Below are 25,288 nucleotides of genomic sequence, written 5' to 3' on the forward strand. Positions count from 1 at the left end.
CAGCTGAGAGTCAGAGAAGGGCAAGAGATGGGACAGGCTGGAAGGAGGGGGAGAAGGGGAGAGAGGGGCCAAGGATGGCTGGAAGGCAGCCAGGGAAGTGGCTCTCCTAGAACCGGGAAGGGCAGGTTAGGAGAGGCGATCTGGGCTGGCACCACGCCCAGGTAAACCTAGGGTCGGGGCGGTTCGGCCCCTCGGGAGGAGGTCCTGGCTGGCGCCCCAGGTAGCAGCCATCCTGCTTCCCGCTGGAGCGGCGTCTTCTCCTCTGGAGGAGGGCGGGAGGAGGTGGGCGGAGTGACGGGGAGGGAGGGAGGGAGGGGCGGAGGAGGGGGAGGGGGACCAGCTCGGTCGTGGGGGTGGGGCGACAGTGACATCACCCCGGAGTCGGTTCTTAAGCGGCAGCCGGTCGGGCCGGGGAGGAGAGAGACGGTCGGAGCGCAGTGGCAAGTCGCTGAGTCCGCCGCGGCCCCGAGAGCGGCTGGAGCCGCCGCCGCCGCCGCCGGGAAGGAGGGGCGAGCGCGCCCGGGCCGCCGCCACCGCCGCCGCCACCGCCGCCGCCGGAGCCGCGGGCGAGCCGGGCAGCCGCGCGGGCCCGGGCCGGGGCGGGGGGCGCGGGCCGCAGACCCCTGCTCCGGCCGCCCCTTGTAGGCAGTGGGCGCCCGATGCCGCCCGCACCCCGCTAGCCTGAGCCTCGGGCCGGGCGAGCCGCCGCCGCCGCCGCCGCCGCCGGAGCCGCGCGCAGGAGCCTCGGGAGCCGCCGCCGCCGCCCGGCCGGGCCCCGCCGCCGCCCGCGCGCCCCCGGGCCCCCGACACACATGAGATTCTTCAGGCTCACTTTCAAGTGCTTCGTGGACTGCTTCTGACCGCGTCGCCCCCGCTGCCCCGACCCCCGGCGGTCCCGCGCCTTCGGGGCCCCCCCGTGCCGCCGGCGCCCCCAGCCGCCCGCCCGCCCGCCCCCGCGAGGTGCCGCGCCCCCCGGCCCGGCCGCGCGGCCCGCCGGGGCCATGGCGAAGAAGAGCGCCGAGAATGGCATCTACAGCGTGTCCGGCGACGAGAAGAAGGGCCCCCTGATCACGCCCGGGCCCGACGGGGCCCCGGCCAAGGGCGACGGCCCCGCGGGTCTGGGGGCGCCCGGCGGCCGCCTGGCCGTACCGCCGCGCGAGACCTGGACGCGCCAGATGGACTTCATCATGTCGTGCGTGGGCTTCGCCGTGGGCCTGGGCAACGTGTGGCGCTTCCCCTACCTGTGCTACAAGAACGGCGGAGGTGAGCGCCCCCGTCCCGCCGCGCCTCCTCGCCGGGGCCCCCTCCCCCGCCCGCCGCCGGCCCCACCGGGGCGCAAGGGCGAAGTCCACGGGGTGGGGAGGGCCCCCGCGGTAGCCGGGGGACCGGGGGCCGCCCCTCGCCGGCCGCCGCCGCTCGGTGGCCCAGCCCGGCGGCCTCCACCCCCCTCGCCGGTCATGTGCCTGGCAGGGTGTGGGGGGAGGGGCCGGCGAAGCTCCTGCCGAAGCCGCGGGGCTGCCCCCCCAGGCTCCCGGCCCGAGGGCCCGAGGGCCCTGGAGTGATTGGCCACTGAGGTGGGAAGAGGAGGCCTGCCCCCTGGGGGGCTCCCAGAGGTGAGGAGCCCTGGCTGCCCCCGCTGGTCAGGCACACAAGTGGCACATTGTGTGGGCCCCCCACGTGTGCACACACGGACACACACACACACAATGGGCCACTCTGTCCCTCCCCCTGCCCTCCCCTCCCTTCCCTTCCCTTCCCCTCTCTTCACTTCCCCTCTCTCCCCTTCCCTCCCCTCCCCGCCCTCCTCCCCTCCAGCCTGGGCCTGGAACACTGGGGGCCTGAGCCAGGCTTGGGAAGCCTGCGGCCTGGGCCGCCTGGCGCCGCTGCTAGACACACTGCATGCACACCCCATGCCTGCCCGCCTGCCCCAGCCCAGCTTAGCAACGGCGATGGGCACGCGTGTGTCCTGTGACTGCAAAGCAGCACCAGGGTTGGTGGGAAACTGAGGCCCAGAGTGAAGGCCTTTGCCCAAGGTCACACACAAGAAGGATGCTGGGACCAGGAGCTGCGCAAGCTGCAGCCAAGGCTGCCAAGCCCCGCTTCTGAGTAGTGGAGAGAGCTGAGCCAGGTTCAAGAGTAGGGGGCCTGGAGAGGAGGACAGGGCAGTGGACAAGGGCTGCTGGTACCCAGCTCCCCACCCCCCCACCCCCAATCTGTGGTCTCTGGCCCTGCCTGCCACCTACAGAGCCAGGCTCATTGGTGTATGCTGTACCTGGCTGTTCCCCCCACCCCCACCCCACCTTGTCTCCCTCTGTCCTTGCTCACCTTCAGCCCACTGACAGAGGACTGCCACCCACCCTCTTCCCTGGACCTTCACACTCGCCCAAGCTAGGCAGGCCCCCAGGTCTGAACGCCAGCCATGGTGCACACATGCACATGCACGCACATGCCCTCACTGTTACTTGCTGTGCTGCCTGGGAAACGGGGAACTGCGACAGGAGGGATGGCTTGTGTGTGCAAGCGCATGTGTCCTCCATGCCCATGAGGTCGCTCTAGGTGACCGTGGGGGCGGAAGCCTTGTGGGTGTAGAGTCCTGGAAGCTCTAAGGGCCCAGGGGCTGCTAGAGCCCCCTCCACCACTCCAAACCCCCCCCCCAAGTCTGTTCACCTTGGGCCTCTGAGTCAGTGGCCACCCCTGCACTGATTCACCAGTGGGAAGTTATGATGGTGCTGGGGTGGAGTCCAGAGCTGGGGCTCCACCCCGGCCTCGCAGGGCTTCTGAAAGCCTGGCCTAGGCCGCTTGGCTGGGGGTTTGGGGGTCAAGTCCTCCTGTGCTCTCTCCTCTAGGTGTATTCCTTATTCCCTACGTCCTGATCGCCCTGATTGGAGGAATCCCCATTTTCTTCTTGGAGATCTCGCTGGGCCAGTTCATGAAGGCCGGCAGCATCAATGTCTGGAACATCTGCCCCCTGTTCAAAGGTGAGCAGTCCTGGGCCAGCCCCTGTTGCCCTCTCCCTCAGCGCCTCCTCCCCTTTCCCATTGCTGGGGCAAGTTTGGCACCCACTTGAGAAATCTCATCCTGTCTGAGCACTGGGCCTGGGGCCCAGTGATGCCCCCAAGTTGTGAGGGGGAAGCTGGAGGACATGAAGACCACCCAGTGACTTTGGGAGGCAGAGACTAGAGTGGGGGATTGGGCCTCTCCACCAGGGCTTGGATGCTCAGGCCCTAGCAGGGTGGGGGATAGGCCCTGCCAAGAACACTTGGCTCACTGGAGCTGAGTGGAGGGTGGCTGGGTGCAAGAAATGATAGTGGGAGAAGCTGCCTGGGGCCAGCTCTCCCAAAGCCAGAGGGCCAGCCTAAGGAGCTTGGACAGGAGCCATCGAAAGTTCAGGGTCTGAATGGGAGGACTAATGGCAAAGGTCATCTTAGAGCCCCTTCTGTATGTGGGCAGTGTTCTCCCATCATCTCTCGAGGCCCTAGGAGGTAGGTCCTACTATTACCATCCCCAAGGAAGCTGGGACACAGAGAGGTGAAGTGACTGGCTGAGGTTGCACACTGAGAGGGTGACTGTTGCCTACACTGCCCCAGGTCACCAGAAAGTGCCCCAGCTGCTGAGTACTGGAGGCCACTGGGGGGCCATGTGGAGGCTTGGCCCTCCCTCAAGCACTGTGGGGGCAGGGGGACCCAAGAGAAGGGGACGGGTGCATGAGGCTAGGGAATCAACAGGACTAAACGCTCGGGTCGGGGCAGGATGGGAGAGGCTCTGCCTTCAGTCTGGGGAGGATGCAGGAGATGAGGTGTGCACAGTGGGCAAGGAGCAGGGGCTGATTTTTGGCAGGGGACAAATTGGTCAGTTAGCCCAGCATCGGGACATTTCCACAAGAGAGAGTCCAGAGGGCCTCGAAGAAGTCTCCAGAGCACAACAGAGAAGGATTTGGTGGGATGGATGGTGGGGAGGGGGAGGACGGCAGGGAGCACCGGCAATCCCTGGTAGGATAGACAATAGGGGCAGCAGGGAGCTGACCAGAGGAAAGCCTGCATGGAAACCCCTTCCCCCGCAGGCCTGGGCTACGCCTCCATGGTGATCGTCTTCTACTGCAACACCTACTACATCATGGTGCTGGCCTGGGGCTTCTATTACCTGGTGAAGTCCTTCACCACCACGCTGCCCTGGGCCACGTGTGGCCATACCTGGAACACTCCCGACTGTGTGGAGATCTTCCGCCACGAAGACTGTGCCAATGCCAGCCTGGCCAACCTCACATGTGACCAGCTTGCTGACCGCCGGTCCCCAGTCATTGAGTTCTGGGAGTAAGTCAGGCACCTCTGGGCCGGGTCCATCCTGTCCCTCTGGTCTCCCACATGTGGCCTGAGTCTGTGCGTGCCAGGGCCCAGCCCTGGGAGGATAAGGCCAGGGATGCAGAGCAAGCCACGCTGGCCAGCCTAGGGGAGGGGAGACTGCTGCTACACATGTTGGGGGTGGCCACAGGCTTGGGCCCGGGCCCAGCCCAGGTGCTCAGGAGGGACCAGCTGGACTCCAGGGCTGCATGAGGGGGAGCACCACCCCTGGGACAGCTCCCTGTCGCTTTGCTCTCTGCTGGCACAGCCCTCATGGGCTCTCCCTCCCCCAGGAACAAAGTCTTGCGGCTTTCTGGGGGGTTGGAGGTACCAGGGGCCCTCAACTGGGAGGTGACCCTGTGTCTGCTGGCCTGCTGGGTGCTGGTGTACTTCTGTGTCTGGAAGGGGGTCAAGTCAACAGGAAAGGTATGGCTGGAGGCGGGCACGGCTGGATGACGGCAGGGCTGGAGGGCGGCATTGTCTGGGGGAGGGGTGTCTCTGCCAGGGACCCCTGTTGCAACGGGAGGTGACTGGGCCAGGGCCAGGGCCTCTATTCCTCACTCACGATCTGAGTGTGTTTTGATGGTCTGGGTGGGCCTGGCCTATGGCTGTCTCTCTCGCCTGCCTCTCTGGCCCCGGGGACCCAGGGGGAGTCCAGACACATGCCCTCCCTCGGGGGCTCTCTGTCAGGTTGGGGAGACAAATGTGTGAACAGACGCATAATAAGACAGTGTGCCGAGGACTGTGGGACATGGCCAGGTCCCTGGAGGGCTGGCTCATTCCCTGCGGGGTCCACAGAGCAGCCGCTTGCTGGGCTGGTAGGCCCGCTTAGACGGGAGGCAGAGGCCTCCATCGGCCACCTTGCTCTTGCCTCTGTCTCTGGCTGGGCCGCTTCTAATCCCAGCTACCTAGGACCCCACCTCTCTGCAGAGGATGACCTGGAGTCGCTGGCACAGGAGGCATGGGAACTGCCCCCATGCTGATGTCCCACTCTGCCTGGGGAGGGCCCTGCCTCTCCCCTCCCTCCGCGGCTGACCTGTGCTCGCCATGGGGCTGCTGGTGCTCCAGCTGAGCACCCAGCTTCCTTTGGGAGGAGCCATGGCTCCGAGGAGTAGAAGTGGGGGGCGCTGCTGACTGGCCTCCCTCCTTACCTCTGAACACACTGTCCAGTAGCCCGGGACCATGGCCTGCCCGGCCGTCCTGCTCAGGCTGGGGGCCTCCAAGGGGGAGGTGGGTGCTGCAGGCCCCTCTGAGCAGCCTGGCCCCCCAGATCGTGTACTTCACCGCTACATTCCCCTACGTGGTCCTCGTTGTGCTGCTGGTGCGTGGAGTGCTGCTGCCTGGCGCCTTGGACGGCATCATCTACTATCTCAAGCCTGACTGGTCGAAGCTGGGGTCTCCTCAGGTGAGGTGGAGGCAGGGCTGGGGGGCAGGGAAACAAGGGGCAGGCCGGCCCAGCAGGGTCCCTCATACCCACTCTTCCCTGCCTGTCTCCAGGTATGGATAGATGCCGGGACCCAGATTTTCTTCTCTTACGCCATTGGCCTGGGAGCCCTCACAGCCCTGGGCAGCTACAATCGCTTCAACAACAACTGCTACAAGTAGGCACCATAGTCCTGCCAACCCTGACCTGCCTGCCTGTGGGCAACAGGCAGCCTAACCAGCCCACATGGTTCCTTCTTGCCCACAGGGACGCCATCATCCTCGCGCTCATCAACAGCGGGACCAGCTTCTTTGCTGGCTTTGTGGTCTTCTCCATCCTGGGCTTCATGGCTGCAGAGCAGGGCGTGCACATCTCCAAGGTCGCGGAATCAGGTAAAGACCCCCAAGCCCCAGCCCAACCTTCAGAGCAGCAGCTGCTGTCCTAATGGACCATGTACATGAATGTGCATGCAAATAGACATTCTGAGAAATGAGAGAAAAAATTCAAACTCAACTAAACACTCTAGACCAGAGGTAGGCCTGGCTGAGCAGCTGCAAAGCACAGCTGTTCCAGCCAGCTTGGAGCTAGAGCCTTATGGGCCAGGCCACGTGGAGCCTTGAGCCCCCATCCATCTGTCCCCAGGGGCCTCAGGGTATGTCCTCATACCTCTGTGGCAGAGGGAAAGGAGGCTGTTTCCAGGGTCAGTGGTGACCTGTGACCACAATAGCTCCTGGAACCCAGGGCCAGGAGTCTGAGCCAGACACCCCATTCTTATGGGTGGTGGTCCACCCAGAGCTTGCAGGAACCTTCCAGCCCCTGGTATGGCAGACCCACAGGGGCTTGAGCAGCCCAGCAATGCCTTGACACAAGTGGAAAGGCCCTCGGCCACAGGGCGCCCTGGTGTCATCCATTAGTCTGGCACCACGGGGCAGGGAACGGGACATGGGCACGGGCTGCAGGTGTCCACACTCTGACCCTTCATCCTCAGGGCCTGGCCTGGCCTTCATCGCCTACCCCCGGGCCGTCACGCTGATGCCTGTGGCCCCACTCTGGGCTGCCCTGTTCTTCTTCATGCTGCTGCTGCTTGGTCTCGACAGCCAGGTTTGCAGGGAGAACAGGACAGAGGGAGCCGGGAGGGTGAGGAAGGGCTGGTGGGCAGAGGGCATGCTGTGCCAGGGGAGACAGCAGGTGGAGGGGCGTGGCCTGAGCAGCCCGGCCACAGTTTGTAGGTGTGGAAGGCTTCATCACCGGCCTGCTCGACCTCCTCCCGGCCTCCTACTACTTCCGTTTCCAAAGGGAGATCTCTGTGGCCCTATGCTGTGCCCTCTGCTTTGTCATCGACCTCTCCATGGTGACCGATGTGAGTGGGGACAGGGTGGGGGCTGCCCCTGGCCTCCAACTGCCATCTGCCACCTTCCCTGACCTGGCTCCATCCCCAGGGCGGGATGTACGTCTTCCAGTTGTTTGACTACTACTCAGCCAGCGGCACGACCCTGCTCTGGCAGGCCTTCTGGGAGTGCGTGGTGGTTGCCTGGGTGTATGGTAGGTCTGAGCCAAGGGGTGAGCTAAGGGTGCAGTGCAGTGTGGGGTGGTGGGTATCCAGCTCAGGCCCTCCCGCCTCGCTTCACCCCAGGAGCCGACCGCTTCATGGATGACGTTGCCTGCATGATTGGGTACCGACCTTGCCCCTGGATGAAATGGTGCTGGTCTTTCTTCACCCCGCTGGTCTGCATGGTAAGGCCCGAGGTGGCTGGGCAGGGCGAGGGGCGCCAAGGGCCTGCCAGTGGCTGAGCGCAGGCTCCCACCCGCAGGGCATCTTCATCTTCAACGTGGTGTACTACAAGCCGTTGGTCTACAACAATACCTACGTGTACCCGTGGTGGGGCGAGGCCATGGGCTGGGCCTTCGCACTCTCCTCCATGCTGTGTGTGCCCCTACACCTCCTGGGCTGCCTCCTCAGGGCCAAGGGGACCGTGGCTGAGGTTAGTTCCCTGTGCCCTCTCCCCTATGCCAGCCCCTCCCTTCTACTGGGTCAAGGCCTTAACCTCCAGATGCCCATTCTCCCACCCACCAGGATGGACCATTGTGCTGGAAGCCTCTGGGTCAACTCAGACCATTGTGGGGGGCGTGGAAGGAAAGCTGGCAGGGGGAGGAGAGGCCTGTCCCTAGCCTCCATTCTAACAGCCACTCAACTCTGTTTCCAGAGTGCAAGGAGTGGGGCCTGGTTTGTAACCCCGGGAGGAGCAGTCCCTGAGCCCTGTGTCAATGGCAGGTGGTGGGAAGTGGAGAGAGGCCAAGGATGAGTAAGGGCCCCTCCCAGGGGACTCAGCGTGTCTCTTTCTCCTGCAGCGCTGGCAACACCTGACGCAGCCTGTCTGGGGCCTCCACCACTTGGAGTACAGAGCTCAGGACTCGGATGTCAGGGGCCTGACCACCCTGACCCCAGTGTCCGAGAGCAGCAAGGTGGTGGTGGTGGAGAGCGTCATGTGACAGGCACCCCAGCTCACATCACCAGCTCACCCTCTTGTAGCCATAGCAGCCCCTGCTTTAGCCCCCCCCGACCCATTCAGGGGGCTTGCCTTTCCCTGACACTTTTGGGGTCTGCCGGGGGGGGGGGAGAAGCACCATGAGTGCTTATAACTAAAATAACTTTTTTCCATTTTTAATAAAACACCAAAAATATCACAACCCACCAAAAATAGATGCCTCCCCCCTTAACCAAGCTGGTACACACACTGCTTCCCAGGCCCTGCCGCCTGCCCTCCCCCCAGTGCCCGCTGTGGACGCGTCTCACTCCACCCCACCATGCCCACCCTGCCTGCCTGCCTCTTAGGCTCTGCCCAACACACCCTTGGGTGGTCCCTCACCCCAGAGGCAGCAGTGGCAGCTTGGGAAACAGGAGAGGAGAGGGGGGAGGCAAGGGAGGGGCAGCGGAACCAAGGTGAATATTTCAGCTGGGCTAGACCCCTCTCCCCATCCCTACTCTAGAAGCTTAGAGAGCCAGCCAGCAATGGAACCTTCTGGTTCCTGCGCCAATTGCCACCAATATCAATTGTGTGAGCTTGTGTCCGAGTGCATGTGTGCGTGAGTATGTAGGGTATATACAGATCTCTATCTCTTAGCAAAGGTGAATACCAGGTGTAAACTGTGCCTGTGGGCAAATGAGGCTTGTATTTTGCACATTTTATAAAAACTTGGAGAGAGATTTCTGCTTGTATATTTCTAAAGAGAAAACACCCCGACGTCCCTCTCCTTGCCACTCTCTGTCCCTTTCAGCCCATCCTTATTCCTGTGCCCAAGCCAAGGAGTGTGAATTTATAGATCTAATTTTCATAGGCAAAACAAAGCTTCAAGCTGTCGAGCGTGCGAGTCTGTCACGTGGGTATGCATGTGTAGTCCCCGGCCCCAGACTGGGGTGGAAAAGTGCATGGTGAGGGCCTTGAGGGGAGTCCCCACACTCCCCCCTTGCCCACAAGTTGACGGATGCCGTGTTCTGTCCGGGTGGATCTGGGGCTGCTCACCTGGCATGCTCAGGCTTGCCTACACCCTGCCCCCTGCACTGGGCAGACTGCAGGGATCTGAGGTGGGCCCCAGCCGGGGAAGGGATCCCGGCCACGGCTGCCACCTGCGAGCTGAAGGCTGATGCACTTTCCATGTCTCAAGTCTTCCAGGTAGCAGCTGTACTTAACCCCCGTCTGTGTCACGTCCAATCCCGAGGCAGCCAAGAGGACCCCAGAAGGGCTTCCCCCACAACCTGACGTTGGCTGGAGGGGTGGGGCTGGGTGAGGGCGGGGGGCCAGCGGGGACATTCTTACTGTGCTAAAAAGCCACTGCAAACATAGCAATAAAAACATGTCATTTTCCAAAGCTGGCTCCTGCTCCACCTCTGCTTGTCTTGGGGGGAGGAGGTGGGACTGGAGGGGGGCGGGGAGGCCTCCCCACCTCGAGCTGCTTTCTTGGGCAAGTATTTGTTCTGCACCCTGCCTGTTCCAGGAACTGAAGACAGAGCAGGCAAGGGAGCCGGCAGAAAGTGGAGCTCACTACTTGGGGAGAAAGGGTGACAGTGTGCCGAGAAGGGACACGACCAGCAGGGAAGGTGGTATGAGGTCTTGGGAAAGTGGGCAGGAAGTTGCAGGCACTGAATTTCCAGAAGGTTGCCCAAATGCCGCACTAAACAGGTGACCTTCCAAGGTGAAGGCGGAGAGCTAGGGAGGCGGCAGCAAGAGGCTACAGCAGAGCTGGGGGAAGTTGGAGGTCCCTGGGACCAGGGCACCAGCTGTGCAGGGGAGAAGTCTTTGGATTAGAGACCTGTTTGCAAGGCAGAGCCAGCCCAGCTTGTGGACAGCTAGGATGCAAGGTTGAGAGAGGAGTCAGTGAGAGACTGAGCCTGAGCACCAGGAAGGATGGTGTTGCCGGGCCCAGCGCTGAGAAGAGAAGGTTTGGAGGGGGCGGTGGTGTCATCCCAGTGGAGACATCTAGTGAGCAGGTGGACAAGGAGTCTGGAGTTCTAAAAAGAGTCTGGTCTGGAGAGAGAACTTTGAAGTTCTCAGCACATAAAGAAGGCCCTGAAAGCCCCGAGCCTGGCTGAGCTCACCAAGAGCAGCCAAGTGGGTATAGAGGGAGAAGCGGCCCCAGCACTGGGCCCTGGGACACCCACAAGTGGCCAAGAAGACGGGGAGCTAGCAGCATAGACTGAGCAGTGGGGGCCAGAGGGGTGGAAGGGACCCCAAGAGTGCCAGGCGGGTCCTGGAACATGAGTGAGGCTCCCCGGGGTGGGCGCTCAGGGAGGAGGGAGTGATCGGCTCTGTGGGGTGCTGCCGACAGTCAAGGGAGATGAGGCCCCAAACGCTCACCGGGACTTGGCAACAGGATCATGGAGACATGGACAAGAGAGGTTTGGGGGGGGTGGGGAGTGTGTGTGCAAAAGCCTGATTGGAGTGGGATTAAGAAAGAGGAGGAGGAAGCAATTCAAGTGTCCATCAATGGGGAAATGGATGAACAAAATGTGGTCAATCCATGCAGTGGAATATTATTCAGCCTTAAAAAGGAAGGACATTCTGACACGTGCTACTGCCTGGATGAACCCTGAAGACATACTAAGTGGAAGAAGCCAGCCACGAAAGGACAGATACTGTATGATTCCACCTGTGTGAGGTCCCGAGAGCAGTCAACTTCAACTTCACAGAGACAGAAAGGAGGATGGCGGCTGCGGGGGGGCAGGGTTTCATGGGGACAGTTTCAGCTCAGGAAGATGAACAAGTTCTGGATGGTGGGGATGGCTGTGCAGCAATCTGAATGTACTTGATGCCCCTGAACTGTAATCTTAAAAGTGGTTAAAACGGCAGTTTTAGACTACGTATATTTTACCACAATTTACAAGAAGGGGTGGGGAAGCACTGGCCAGAGTGACTCCATTCAGATGCCTGTGGGCGGGGACCTCATGCACAAGAGGCTGCAGTCGTAGGTGCAGGAGGGCACTCCCTCCATCCGGAGGCCTGGAAGAAGGGTGGGATGAGGCCTGGGCTGGGTGGCAAGGCTTGGGAGCTTGCTGTTCACTCTAGATGTCAGCCTCGGGGGGGGGGGGGTCCCTCAGAGAAAAGTGACAGCTTACTCCCTCATGGGCACTCCCAGGACAGTCCCTGCACTTTAGCAAGACATGGTTCCCTTAGCAAAGAAGAGGCTTTAGCCCTCAGCTGTACAGCCAGGGGCAGGCTCTGGCTTGTGACACTGCCATCAGCCATGCTGTGATAGACGCCAAGAAGAACCTGGACAGGGGGCAGGGCCTCCTCGCCCCTCGAGCTTGACAAGGAGTGTCAGCTCAGCAAGGCCTGAGCCCAACTCAAGCCAACCCTTTAGAGCCTATGCCGGCATGTGGAGAGGCGCCTCCCCAGAAAGACTACTGCCTGGCCCCTGCAGGACCTGACAACCTGACTCCTGACAACCCTCATCCCACCTTCTCTTCAAGACTTGACACTCCACACACCCTCTTGCTCTCAGCACATCCGCAACCTCCAGAACCCCGACTGCTGGCAGCTCCCCCATCTCCAGCCTGGCTCTCCTCAAGTGAGGAGGCCCCTCACCCCACACCCTGCCCCCAACAACTCCTGCATCAGCAGTCCCTGCCTCCTCCCCACCTGCGACCTAGCCTGCAGCCTACTGTCATCCCCAGGCCCGCTCCGCTCCCCATCTGGGGCTCACACCAGCCCCTTAATGTCTCCACTCCCCCAAATGTGGCCATGCCTTGGCTCAGGTCCTCGTCATCTCTTGCCAAATGGCCTCTAAGCCACCTGCCACAATGCCACCAAAAGATTCAGAAAACATTGACATCACAAGAAGAGAACTTGACAAAGGTCAGATCACTTGGTCAGGGCCCTGAGAACGGTGGGCAGGCACCATTTACTCAAGAATTTGCCCCTGTGGTAAGGGCTTAGGACACAGGGACTGGCAATCTAGTGGGAGAGGTGGGCCCATGGTACCCACCGGGCTACCACAGCCAGGGGCAAGGCGGGGGATGCTGTCAGGAACATTGTGAACACAGTCCGGCTCCGAGCAGAAGGCTATTGGCGAAACACAGCACTCAGGTTGGGTCTGAGGGGCCAGTTTCTGCAGGTGGCCCTCCAGCCTAGGCTGGCCCAGCACCTCACTTTCCAGCTCTAAGAGTCTGTCGCTCCCATTCCTATCTCGCGCCCCACCCCACCCCCACGGCTAGATGAGGTACTCAAAAAGTGGCCTTGTGCAGCTTTCTCCCCCCTGCCTTGCCCAGGGCCTAACGCCGAGGGGGTTCAGAGGCTGCCTGGGGCAGGGCAGGGAAGAACCTGAAGACACGCTGTTTGGACTTTGGCCTCTAGAAGTTCAGAGAAGGGCAAGTTGAGGGAGGCCAAAGTAGTCAGGGAACACTTCCTGGAAAAGTAGGACTAGCCCTCAGCCTTGACATAGCAACCAGAGGGCGTCACCTGTGGGCCCCCTCCCCCACAGACACCCTCTTGCAGGCTGGCTAGAAAGGGGCGGCACTCCCCAGGAAAGTGTGAAGAAGGGACACTAGAGATGGCAGCACAAGGCTGGGCAGCACCAACATCTTCAGGGGCCCCCCCCATTCCAAAAGAAAACACCTCTGGCCTGCTCACCTGGTCCCTCCACCCAGTCCTCCAGGCCAGCAGAGGACAGCGGCTACCTGCCGAAGCCAGCCTGGGGAGTCACCGACGGGGAGCCCACAGCAGGAGCGGGTTCCTCAAGCAGGCCAGTGCGCCTGACATGTTCGTGGGGCTGCAGGCAGCAGAGGGGGTACCCGATCCATCCAGAGCCCCTCCCCAACACCTAGCTCTGCCCTGGGCCAGTCGCAGGTCACTGCCAAGGGCGAGTCTCCTCTCTGAGCTGGCATTAGTCAGAGGTCATCCTGCAAACCTTCAGGAGGGGGTGGGGCAGGGAGTGACTGGTGGCACTCTGCCACATTCTATCTGTCCTAAATGTGATGAACAGGTCCCGGAGAAGGCAGGCAAGTCTGCCACCCGGAAGCCCCACTGGTTTACTGAGTCTTCCAAGCTCACCAGGGCCCAGCGGCCAAGCTCCAGAGAGACAAACAGGACAGACACACCCCAAGTGGCCATAAAGTGGGGCCTGGCCTAGGGAGGAGGAGGCAGAGGGGTGGAGAGGGCAAGTGTGAGCCTGAGCCCGGCCAGAGATGAGGGAGCCTTCAGGGATTAGAACAAGTTGAAAGAAAATACCCTGAGGGCCTCCAGGGCAAGACTAGGAGTCTGTCAGAGCTGCCTGCCGCCACCTTCCTGGTCACTCCAGGGATGGGGGAGAAAGAGGCTTCCTCGCGGCCTGTTTCACGCACGCACCACAGATACTTACTTCATGACAACCTTTATTGCCCCCAAGAGAAACTCTACTCTGCCTGCTCCACCCACCCTCTTGCAGGACCACAGAAAAGGGGACTTGGAGCCCCAAACATCAACGCGCAAAACAAAAAGGGGCTCAACCCAGCGGGCAGCAAGCCCCACCATGCCTGGTGACAGGTGCCCAAAAGGCTCCTGGTCGGCCAGGAGAGAAGCAAGCTCATCCTGAGCGGGCAGAAACCAGGGCCCCTGTGGTATGCTGGGAGAGCGTGGAACTGCAAGCAGTGCAAGGGGCCAGGAAGCGGAAGGGAGCAAACCGAAGTACCAAGGGTTCTCAGGAAGCAGCCAGTGCAGGCCAGGTGGCAACCGGCACAGGCGGGGAGGAGGACCCTCACTCCTCCTTCTTGTCCGTGGGACCATCTACCGCCGCCTGGAAGGGACAGAAATCGCAAAGCAGTGGGTTGGCAGGGCGCCCCTCCACCCCAGAAGCCCAGTGTGGTGCCCCCTTCCCCCAAATGACAGGTATCCAAGTAAGCATCTGAAGGCCTACCACGGTGGGAGTGACCCCACTCTAGTGAAGGCTGCAAGCCTAACACCAGCCGGGGGGTGCAGCTGGAAGCCTCTGCTGTCACTTTCCTTAGAGCCGCCAATCTCACACCAACACGTCCCCTTGGGCCCCACTCCACTCCTGCCTTCATGCCCACGGCAGCCTCGGCATTCAAGTCCCAGCTCCTGGTCCCCTGACCACAGACCTTATACAGGTCCTGCAGGTGAGCCTGCCCTACACTGAGGCCACTGGTTCCTCTTTGGAGGCTGGGCTTTCCCTCTCTGCCCACTATGGTACCCAAACTTGGGCCACCAAGTGCAGAGGCAAGCTGTCAGAACTTAGGGCTGTTTACCTGGTCCTCACACCCAAGTTCCAGGCCACCTGAGCTCCCAGAGATGCAGCTAGTCTGAGGATTCAGACCAGGCTTGGGGGTGTACGGCTGCGATGGCCCGAGCTCTTTGGCCCACATCACCCCGCAGCCCCTACAGGGGGAAGGTGAGCTGCCAGACCTGGAGTTTCTCCTGAACGTCTCTACTGGTTCTCACGGGGCCCCCACTCAGTGGAACTGGACTGGAGTCCAGGGCCCCACACCCAGGGGTGCATGTAAGGGATGGAGCTCCTCTTAAGGGCATCGATGCTGGGCACGAGGCTGGGAAGGCCCACAGTACAGAAGGCCGACCCCACTGCTGAGGCCACCTTAGTAAGTGGCCGCCATCTACCCACACGCCTCCTGCCCAAAAAAGGGTTCTGGCTGCTGGGCCCAGATCGGCACTGCTTGGCAGGCTCTTCTATAGACCCAGACTCAAGAGCGATAAAGGAAGAAAAGCAGAGCAGGAGAGAAAGCAGCCAGCCTGCCGCCAGGGCCTCTTAAAGGGCCTGTAGCAGTAGGGTATCAGCCTCGCCAGCACAATGAGGCTTCCCCCTGGGCTCTGCTGAGGCAGCCCAACTGGGGACAGGCCTGCACTGAGACTGAGAGGGCGGGGCGAGGGGAAGAGGGACCCTCCAAGCCAACAGAGCAGGGCAAGAGGTGCTGACCTGAAGCTTTGTGTGCTCCTCCAAGAGGCGGTCGTACTCCTTGGTCAGGCCCTCCGACTGCTTCCGCATGGCCAGAACCTCGTTTTCAGCTTTCTCTAGTTCTGGGAATGACACAAATGATGAAGAAAGGTAAATGAGAAGGTGGGGAGTAAGAAGAAAAAACCTATTTGGTGGAGACACCAGATACAGGCCCGCATCTGTCCCCAGTGAAGCTGTCTAGATCACCCCTCTCAAGAAAGCTCCTCTGCCAGCTGCCCCAAAGTGGGGGAGGGCTGGCCAACAAAGCTGGGGGAAGTGGGACAATACTGAGGATGCCCCAGCCCTCATGGAGGGACCCCAGGGGCCTCAGCAGGGGTGACTTCAGGGAGGCTGAGGGCACGGGACAAACATCCTAAGAATGTCAGGAGTGAGAGCAGGAAGCAGGGACCAGAATCCCATCCTCAAAGTTGAGAAGAAGAGGCCCTCCAATGGGGAACAGACAGGAACTCACAGCAGGTTTCTCGGGAATGTCTCAACCAGCTCTGATTTAGCCTCCAGGGTTCTCTCCTTCTCCACCCACAAGCCCCCTGGTAATGACGATGCCCATGCCAAGCACCATTCCCCATGCCTGACGCTCGGTGAGACGCTCCAGAGTCAGTCCATGTGCCCCTGGAGCACCCTGGACCCTCCTCGGTGGGATCCCACGTGCACCGCCAAATCGCTGAGCCCCAGTGGCTGGGACTGAACCCGGCTGTGTTTGGGCTGGACGAGCAGGGTACCATTTGTTAGTTTTCACCCAGCTCCTGCGCTCAAGTGTGAGTTTGTTGTTAATACTTTGGCATGAGAAGGGCAGAGGCTCTGGACTTCCGGGGGCCGAGAACACCCGAGGACAATGCTCACTTTGCTTGCTGATGGCCAGCTCGTCCTTCAGCTTCTTCAGATCAGCCTTCAGGCTCCTGTTCTCTTCCTCTGCTTTCACCTCGGCATCCCTGCCATCCAACTTGACTCCACCAACAGCAGTTTCCTAGGAAGAGCACCAAGGGCCCGAGTTACTTAAGTGGGAGAGAGGGAAGCAAGAAGTAGGGAAGTAGGGAAGGAAGGAAGGAAGGGAGGGAGGAAGGGAGGGAGGGAGGGAGGGAGGGACTCCAGCTCTATCCTCCCTACTGAGCTGTGATTCCTCAAGCTGCCCTGGGTACTTGCCCCTTTAGAAATGTCAGTGCAGAACTGGGCCACTGCTTGTTCCCAGCCACCAGGGAAAGGCTAGGGCCAGCAGGGCCACCTGCTACAGCTCACAGGCCACACGCCCTGCCTTCCCTGGCCCCCAGCCCTGCCTCCTTTCTCAGCAGCTCCTCAGAATTTAATAGTCCATCCAATGACTCAATTTGCCGTCATCTGGAGATTTCTGCCAGTCACCCCCAAATGACAAATGCCCCTCCTGCCTCTCCCCAGGCTCCACAGCTAACTCCAGCCAAGAAGCCCCAAACTCTCCCACGCCCATCCAACTCTGTCCTACCTATGAATCCAAGTCCATCCATCTCCTTCCTAGTTTGGCTCACACCTCACTTCCTCTGACAAGCCTTCTAGGACTGGCCGCCCCCTGTCCCTACCTCGTCCCCAGCTGATGGCAATCCTCAGGAAACCAGGGCCTTATCTTGTGTTCTTCTGTGCTAACTTGCCTGTGTTTAATAGCACAGGGCTTGGCTCGCTAGGGAGTCAGTTTTATCAGGAGAAAGTTTATCCTGGACACAGCAGTTGGAGGCATGAAAGCAACAAGGGTGCCCCATTCCCTGCCGAGTCCCCTAGAACCCGCTGCACCAGCCACCACTGAGAACTGCCCCTTGGCCCCTCCACCCAACTCTTCAGCTTTTGACAACAGTATGTCACACAATTTCCAGCTTGATAGGCTAACAGTGGCCACTGTGGCCCATAAAGAATGTCATGTGGCAGGGTCAGGTAGACAGAACTCACCTTCTTCAGTTGGTCATTTTCTTCCATGTACTTCTTGGCTGCCTCACTAGCGCTCTCTGCTTGCTTTTTAAAGGCTTCATTGGAGGCCAGCAGTGTGGCCTGCTGGGAGATGAGAGTCACCAGGCGTCTGAGCAGACTGTGATTATTTATAAAAAGAAGGGAGATGTGAGCAAAAGAAAGAGGGGAAAATGACTGGCACGAACTTCTCTTGGTTGCTCCCTGCCATGCCTGCCTCCAGCCTAGACCTGCCTTTTGGACTGCCAGGCAACCAGGCGAGACACTGCCGGCCCGGGCCTGGAACCCAGCACTTTCCAGGTCAGGGTCTGGATGTGCCAGAGAAGCCACAGCGCCATTTTCTTCGCTGCCAGGCCAGGTTCACCTTGGTAAACAAGAGCAGCTAGCACCTGGGGGTGCTTCCAACGGGCCAGCTGAATCCTCGGCCAAGGCCACCTTGTAAGGTAGGCACTAATGCTGCCTCCATTTCACAGAGGAGAAACTGAGGCTCAACAGGCTGAAGCAACTAGTCGAGGTCAAGAGCTAGAAACAGATTTGGGTGGAATCCCCACTCCTGGCTGTCCAATCTTGAGACCTGAGCTGGGAACCATTACATATTCTAAATTTCCAGGGAACCACTCCCAAGCCAACTGAGAGAGATGAAAATGACTCTTCTCTCCCCACTCTCTTCTCAAACGCTGTCTACAGGCAGCTGCCAGAACACATCTGTTAGATAACATCACTGCATTCAGGTCTTCTGAAGCTAAGTGGACAGAAAACGAAGAATCAGGACCCAGGTGCACACCTCAGGTCCAGGTCCAGCCAAGCCATGAGGAGCAAACAGGTGGCAGCTGGGGGCACACACTACTCCATTTCCCAAAAGCCACCCTTGCCCTGAGATGTTACCTGGCAGGAAGAGAGAGGAGGGAAGGACTCCATCCCTCGAGAAAGGCACAGCTCAAACGGTCAAAATTGGGCAGAGGCAGGGGATGTGGGGGGACGCGACACTTTCCCCACACACCTGGGACGGGGCCCAGGCCAGACACAGCTCAGAGGAAGGCATGGTCCTGTCTGTGCAGAGGCCCTGAGAAAGAGGGAAAGACTCTTTGTCCAGGGTCTTTCTACAACAAAGTGCTTGCTTGGAGGAGACGAAGCTGCCGCACTTGCCTGCTCTCAGGCCACACTCTCTGAGACCCCCAGCAGCCTTCACAGGGCTTTCATGGACACCTGCTGCTCAGACAGCCCAAGGGGATGGGGAAAGCAAACAAGGCCAGTTCTCTCCTAGGCCTGGGCCCTGGCAGAACCCCTGGCAGGAATGAGTACATAGAGGGGAGCAGGCTTGCAAGGGCCGAGAGACACCCACTACACTTCCTGGTGCAGGGAGAGGCTCCAGGCACCGCTTACAGCATGGGAAGAGCCAGGCCGCTGGTTCCTGGCAGGAGGGGAGAGTTTCCAGTGACATGTGCTCTCTAAAATTAGCGGCTGGGACCTCGTGGCCCAGGGCTCAGGTTTCCCTGTCTCAGCCCCCAACTGCCCACCAACCTGCCCCCCACTGGGCTGGAGCCCTGAAGGTGGAGGGAGCTCCCAAGCACCCCAGAAGCCAGAGAGAAGCAACACGCCTGAACCACATGGGCAGGGTGGAAGTCACTTGGAGGGGCCCAGAAAGAAAGGCAAGTCTGACTAAACCCCAGCCTCCCAGCACAGAGTGCTTGGGCAACTCTGAACAGATCCCGGCAATGTGGAGCAGGCCGCTCCTCCCAGCTGGAGCCCGGATGGGGGGAGTGCACGTGTGCCACCTGGCGGACCCAGCAGGCAAAGATGGGGCAGGCAAGCCCAAGGATGACACTCCCCCGCAACAAGGCTGGGCAAGCGGCTGACAGGAGCGGATTCTAGTAGCACTGTAAGTGACCACGGCTGTGGCCCCAGTTACCCAGCAAGGCTGGGCCCAGGGGGGTGGTGGCAGCAATGAATGACAGTGGCAGTGCAGCAGGGGCCCAGCTCCCCTTGGTGCCCTCCCAGCCCGTCCTCAGCTATGGAGAACCAGGGTTGCCAACACATGGAGTCCCACACAAGAGCTGTCCAGGGGGCCCTCGTCTTAACTTGCAGCCCTTAGTTAGGGTCTCCCCTTCAGTGCAGGGCAGGAGCCCCCCAGGCCCCTCGTCTTTCATGCCATCCACGTCCTTTCCCTTCCTGTTAAACCTGTTCCTCCAAACCGGCCCAGGACAATTCTGGGTAATTCTTCCCTCCAGGAACCTCACCCCTCAACCACTCTCCCCTCCTCCTCCATTCCTCAACCGAGGTCAGCCTAGGCCCTGGCCTGGCCAAGCCACCAGCAGGACCACCAGAGCCCTAACCACTCAATCCAAGGAGGGCCCTGGGGTCCTCAGGGCACTCTTTCTGCGGCACTTGGTGCAGCCAACAAGTCACCCTCATGGAACTCTCCCCTGCCCTTGACTCAAGCAACCCTTACCACCCACCAATCTCATCCCCCACAGGGTTTATCTCAGCCCAGCCCTTACCTCCAACTGTCTACCTCGAGACCCGCCCAACTCAGCCTGTCGAAGAAGGCCAGACCGCCCCTGCACCGTCCCCCTCGCTGTGTGCAAAGTGTCACTGATCTACCCCAGCTCTCAACCACCTTGGGCCCCCACCTCCTCCCTACCGGCCCAAGTCATTGTCCAGTCCTGTCCTTGTCACCTCCAGACAGACCACCTCCCAGTCAGCCCCAGCACCAACAGGGATGGCCCTCAAAGCTTCTTTCTGGGGAGGATTTTAACAGCTCTGAACTGGCCTCCTTCTGACCCGCAACCATACAGCTCTACAATCCATGCCCCAAGGAAAGCCAGAGTAGATCTTTCTCCAAGATAATCTGATCATGTCACCCCTCTGCTTCAAACCCTCTGACGCCTGCCCACCGCCTTTGGCCTTTGGCTGGCACATGGCCCTCTGAGAGCTGGCTCTTCTCTCCTCACCACCCACATGGCCCTCTGCTCTAGTAACACCAAACCACCGGCACTTCTTGGAACACGCCGGGTTCTCACTTGCCTCATGTCCGTGCCACTGCACATCAGCCCATCAGGTCTGCAATGGCTTCTCCCCTGCTCTGAGAACTCTTGTTGATGACTCAAGACCCAGCTCAATCACCACCTTCCCCCAAAAAGCCTCTCCTGGCCATCCCCAGTCCCCCTTCTGAGTGCCGACCCCATCTGCCGCATCATTCTCACTCTGTTCTCCTTCTCTCTCTGCATCATCTCTTCCTTGTCTGGCTGCCGAGTTAGGGATGCCTTCGGGCCAGGGACTGTCCTTTGGAGCTCTTGATCCCCTATACCTGGCATGCTGAAAAGGGGCCTTGAAGATGACCACCCCTCCCCGTGTGTGTGAGGCTGCACCTCAGGCCAGGGCAGAACGCAGGTCTGGTGCCCTGGTTCTCCCCCGACTCAGCCTTCCCTTGGCCCAGCCGCGCTGACGGGGACACGGGCAGACATGGAACCTGCCAGTCAGTCAAGCAACTAGGGTGACAGGAAGCAGTATTGGGAAGGCGCCATGTCAGACCTGTGTTGATGAGCAACCCTGGCTTGTGACTACAGTGGTGGCGGAGAAGGCACGCAGGAAAACACTCATCACCAAAGCTAGGGACGGAGCCAGTGCCCTGGCCCGAGTCTGCAGGGTACTCACACAGGGCCCCAGGGTAAGCCAAGAGCAGTGCAACTAGCACTGCTGACCAGGAGCCTGCCTTCTAGAACATCTTACTGCCCCGACACACTAGGGCCCATGCTCTTGTGCCTGCCCTCAACTCGCCCATCACGATTCAGCTTTGAGGGGCTGGCCCCACGGCCGAGTGGTTAAATTCAAGCGCTCCGCTTTGGCGACCGACCCAGAATTTCGCCAGTTTGGATCCCGGGCACGGCCACGGCACCGCTCGTCAGGCCATGCCGAGGTGGCATCCTACACAGCACAGCCAGAGGCACTCACAGCTAGAATGTACAACTATATACTGGGGGGCTTTGGAGAGAAGAAGAGAAAAAAAAAAAGACTGGCAACAGATATTAGCTCAGGTGACAATCTTAAAAAAAAAAAAAAAAGATTCAGCTGTGAGGTTCCCCCTACGACTCTCCACCCACTAGCCCTCCCAGGCACATCAATGCGCCTTCTGTGTGTTCCCTCAGCACACCAAGAGTCCACCGGGCCCCAGGCCCAGGACACAGCAGGGTATACAGTGGAGGATGCTAAGCTTCAGAATCTCCAAGTCTCTGCAGCCCAGGAGATGTTAGCCTGCAGAAAACGCTGACGTCCTGCTCTGCCCTCCCCTGAGGTTATCCTCCACTGCTCTCTGCTCTACCGCCCAAGTCCAGTCATCCGGCTAACCACACAACAGGTGAGAAACCATAAGCCAAAGGGATTTCCCAAAGGTGCAGGGTTAAGAGAGGGGCCCAGAGTCTGGGTTAAATGCACTGACAGAGGAAAAAGTCAGTGCACAAACCTTAAGAGAATCCAGATGTGTCCTTGGCAGACAAATGTCATCCCCAAATACCTGAAATCAACTCAGCTTTCTCGGTAAGATATTTTTGGATGCTGAGCGGAGTTCTCGTTGTTTTCATAAAAGGTTGAGCAAACAAGGGAAAGCAGGAGAAACAGAGTCTCTGTATGGACACTAGAGAAACAGGGCCAATCATATCAAGTGGGGGAGATGTTCATATGAGCTTTTGCACTAATCCAGTCTCCCTCCTGTGGGCTTAACAGGAATTGGGGGAGGAGCAAGGGGGAGAGTCCTCCCGTGTCCCAACTGGAATAGTCTGCAGTTGTGCCCACCCCGACTCTCCCCTCCCATTGTCAATCCTGCCCACTTAGCATGTGCCAGCCAGATGGTGAGTGCCACGTCGTCAGGTGAGTTAGGTCACTCAGCCCTCAGGACCCTACTGCAGGACAGGCAGGCAATTCCCCTTCACTCCACTGCCCCTGTGCAAGTGGGAAGCTGGTGTCACAGCACCACCTGTTGACTCTCCAGGCCAACTACAGCTCTGTCTCTGGCAGTGCTCCGCAGGGCAGGCGGTGGATTCTGGGCAAACCCACCCCACTGTCCAGGAAAAACACAGGAGGCGGCCACCCTACCAAGGAACCAAAAGCCTGGTGATGCCCCAGGAAAGGCTTCAGGCAAAGGAGAACAGTAATAACAGGGTGGAAGCCGCCCCAAGAAACTCTCACCCTAAAGAGCCTAGAGTCATGAAAATATGGAAGCAGCAAAACAGGAGAAAGGAAAGTTGATTCAAAAGATGCAGGGAAAATCTTCCTGAAGGGCTGCCTCAAGCACATCTTACCACACGCCCTCCAGTACACAAAGGCTGGAGAAAATGCGGGGGAAGGCCCACAGCCTGGGGGAACTCCAGCTGCCGACCTGGAAGGTGCCTGCCCACCCGGAGGACAGCGAAGTTGGCCATCCACCCGTCGTCTACCCTCTCAAGTTGAAGAGAACCAGTGAACAGGAGCGAGTTGTTTCTGGGGTTTTTGTCACGTTGCCCTCCTGAATCCAGCTATCTAAGGGATTCTGTGTAAACAGGGAGCAGAGAGCAACTGAACAAGGTCAGACAACTTTGGAAAGATATCCCAGACTAGCTGACTCAAACTAAAACACGCTGGCTCCTGGAGAAGCAACCTTTGAGGGAGGGGAGGGAGGGAGATGTCACCCGGGGACGTAGCACCGTACTAGAGTCTAAAGGAGACAGGGTAGTGCCTCTAGCAGGCGACATACCATGCTCAGAGCCCAGGAAACTCGCCTGGGCTTGGGGCAGGGAACCGAAGCAAAGGACAAAAGGTGGCTTTAGCTACGCTGTCCAATATGGAGGCCACCAGCTACACATGGCCTCTTCAGTTTAAATGAATTAAAATTACACTAAAGGGAAAATCCAGCTCCTCAGTCACAATAGTCACACTCCTTCACAGCGAGAATATTTCTACCCAGTGGATAGTTGGTCAGGCAATGCCAGGTTGGAGGAGCCCAGTGGTCCGTCTACAACCCTGCTCTCCACTCCCCCACCCTCCGCTTTTAGGCCTCAGAGGCAGGAGCCCTGAGGCCCTCAGAGAAAGGGGTCCTCCCGGAACGTCAGGCTTCCAGTGACCTTGGAATCAGGAAGAAGGAACCTCTGCTTGCTTGGCATGCTGCCCCCAAGGAAATCACTCACCGTTTGTTTTTAGAGTGTGAGGAAGAGAATTCTTCTGCCCCAGTTAAGCAGCTGAGCAGACTGTGTGTATTTTAAAAGAAGCTGATGCTCATTCTGATGTATGTCAGATGGTCCTTCTTGGCCTCTTCATAGGGAACTCCCCTCACTTCACTGCAGTCCCCCTATCAGAGCCCCTTCCTAGGCCCAGCACCCACAGGACACTGGCACACCACTATAGCGGGGACAAGTTTGGCTTGGGGAGAACTAGAAATCAACGGACTTAGCAAAAAGGCTCTTGCCCAGGACCTAGATCTGAAGCACTATCACATTTGGACCCTTAGAAAACGATGGCAGCCAAGGGATGGTGGCACGGACGAAGGGGAACTGAAGGCAGTCGTCCTCCACCTAAATTACCCTGTCTTTGCATAGGCCTGAGCATTAAGATTTTAAACCCTTAGTTATCCCTTAGTTACCTTATCTAGATGCCGACTTAAATGAACGAACAATAAAAACACAAACACAGAAATAAACCCCAGCAAGGGAGCCAGGGCCACGTTGCTGGGAGTTACTGTGAACTTCTTGCAGGGAAGATGGGAGCGTGCTTATGATTTTTTTTAAAAGTCCCTCTCTTTACAAACAGATAAACCAAAATAGTTTTTGCCTGTAAACATGGTATCCGGGATTTGCTTCAAAGCCCAAGCCAGGGGATCGTGCAGGGTAGATAAAACAAGACTGGCCGGGAGATGCTCACTGTTGAAGCTGGGGCACGTTCTTCTACTCTGTCTCCACATGTCTGCGTCTTCTCTGTCGACAGAGTAAGCAGCCTGCCCCAGGAAGACCCCCAGCACTAGCCACCCTGTGCCCAGGGCCGCCCTCCCCGGCCTCTGCTCTTGCTGCTACACCTGTCCTGTCTAGCTCTACTCTGCTGCCCCCAGCCCAGCCCAGAGCAGAAGAGCCCTGAAGGCCAAGACCAGGCCGTCTCTCCAAATCCCTACCCAGTGTGGGCACAGCCTACCACTCGAGTGGGAAAATCCCACCAAACTCTATTGCTACTCGAACTGATACCAGTAAGAGCTACCACTTATTCAACACTCCCTTTGTGCCAGGCACCAGCCTGAGAACATGACCAAGCCACCTCGATCCTCACACCAAGCGCATGAGAGAGCTATCCTCATCCCTGCTCTACAGGTGAAGGAAAAGGCTCAGAGAGGGTACATGACTTACTCGAGGTCACACAGGTAGCAAGTAACAGACCAGGATCCAAATCCAGGCCCAATTCCAAAGCCCATTCTCATCACACCAGCCTGCTTCTCAGGGCTACATGGGCCATCAGAGCCCCAAGGCAAGGCGAAGAAAGTGCACCCTGGCCAAGGCATGCAGCAGAGCCCAGGCTGGATGTTAACCCTAGCCCACGTGGCCTCAGCTCACCCAGTGGCTCCAGCTCCTCTCACCATCAGCACAAGCCCCAGTAGTCGCATGGGCACCAAATATATGCTTGTTGCCAGGTTCCGCCTCATTCGCCCCAGAGGGTCTGGATGGATTTTGCCCTATGGGTTTAAAAGGACTCCATCGTCTTACAGCAGACAACCCAGCCCCGCCCCGGTCACTGGCCATTAAGCAGAAGAACTTAGCGGCAAAGCATGGGCAGCTCCGTCTGGGCTGACTACAGGCACACCATCCAGCCCCAGAGGAGTAGGCAGGAAACAAGAGATCCCTGTGGATCAAGTTCAGATCATTACAAATTAGGGGGCCTCACGCACGAGGATGGACCTTCCTAGTCGGATGATGACCACTACTTTGGTCCTGACTTTGACTGATGTTTTAGCAAAGGCATGGAAAACACGGCATGGCCCTCTGAACACTGGAAACTCAGCCCAGCAGGAGCCGCCGTGCAGCTGCACTCCTGGCAACTCCAGAGGGACGCTGGCCAGCTGCAGCCCTAAAGCCAGGAAGTAGGCACCAAGGAAACAGATGAGCAATGATATATGAGACAGAGCCTGCAACTGCCTGTACCC

General features: G+C 59.3%; 2 protein-coding genes across 5 annotated transcripts in view; one reads left to right on the forward strand and one right to left on the reverse strand.

The window, feature by feature from the left end:
• Positions 1 to 927: 927 nt before the first annotated feature.
• On the forward strand, positions 928 to 9,627 carry SLC6A8 (solute carrier family 6 member 8). Its single transcript, XM_070604537.1, has 13 exons — positions 928 to 1,263; positions 2,847 to 2,978; positions 4,061 to 4,310; positions 4,631 to 4,763; positions 5,608 to 5,742; positions 5,835 to 5,938; positions 6,028 to 6,152; positions 6,749 to 6,861; positions 6,983 to 7,120; positions 7,200 to 7,302; positions 7,394 to 7,494; positions 7,572 to 7,742; positions 8,110 to 9,627. Exons 1-13 carry the CDS (start codon positions 1,002 to 1,004, stop codon positions 8,248 to 8,250), a joined length of 1,908 nt encoding a protein of 635 aa, XP_070460638.1. The 5' UTR covers positions 928 to 1,001; the 3' UTR covers positions 8,251 to 9,627.
• Positions 9,628 to 13,607: 3,980 nt separating this feature from the next.
• BCAP31 (B cell receptor associated protein 31) overlaps positions 13,608 to 25,288 on the reverse strand; it is a 29,289-nt gene continuing 17,608 nt past the window's right edge. For all 4 annotated transcript variants that reach the window (XM_070604540.1, XM_070604538.1, XM_070604541.1 and 1 more), the window contains exons 5-8: positions 17,125 to 17,260; positions 16,057 to 16,180; positions 15,178 to 15,278; positions 13,608 to 14,025 (exon numbers count right to left, since the gene is read on the reverse strand). In XM_070604540.1, the coding sequence (XP_070460641.1) occupies positions 13,987 to 14,025; positions 15,178 to 15,278; positions 16,057 to 16,180; positions 17,125 to 17,260 (400 nt within the window). In that variant the 3' untranslated portion in view covers positions 13,608 to 13,986. The remainder of the gene's footprint in view (positions 14,026 to 15,177; positions 15,279 to 16,056; positions 16,181 to 17,124; positions 17,261 to 25,288) is intronic.

The sequence above is a fragment of the Equus przewalskii genome, chromosome X (assembly GCF_037783145.1).
Source record: "Equus przewalskii isolate Varuska chromosome X, EquPr2, whole genome shotgun sequence".
NCBI lineage: Eukaryota > Metazoa > Chordata > Mammalia > Perissodactyla > Equidae > Equus > Equus przewalskii.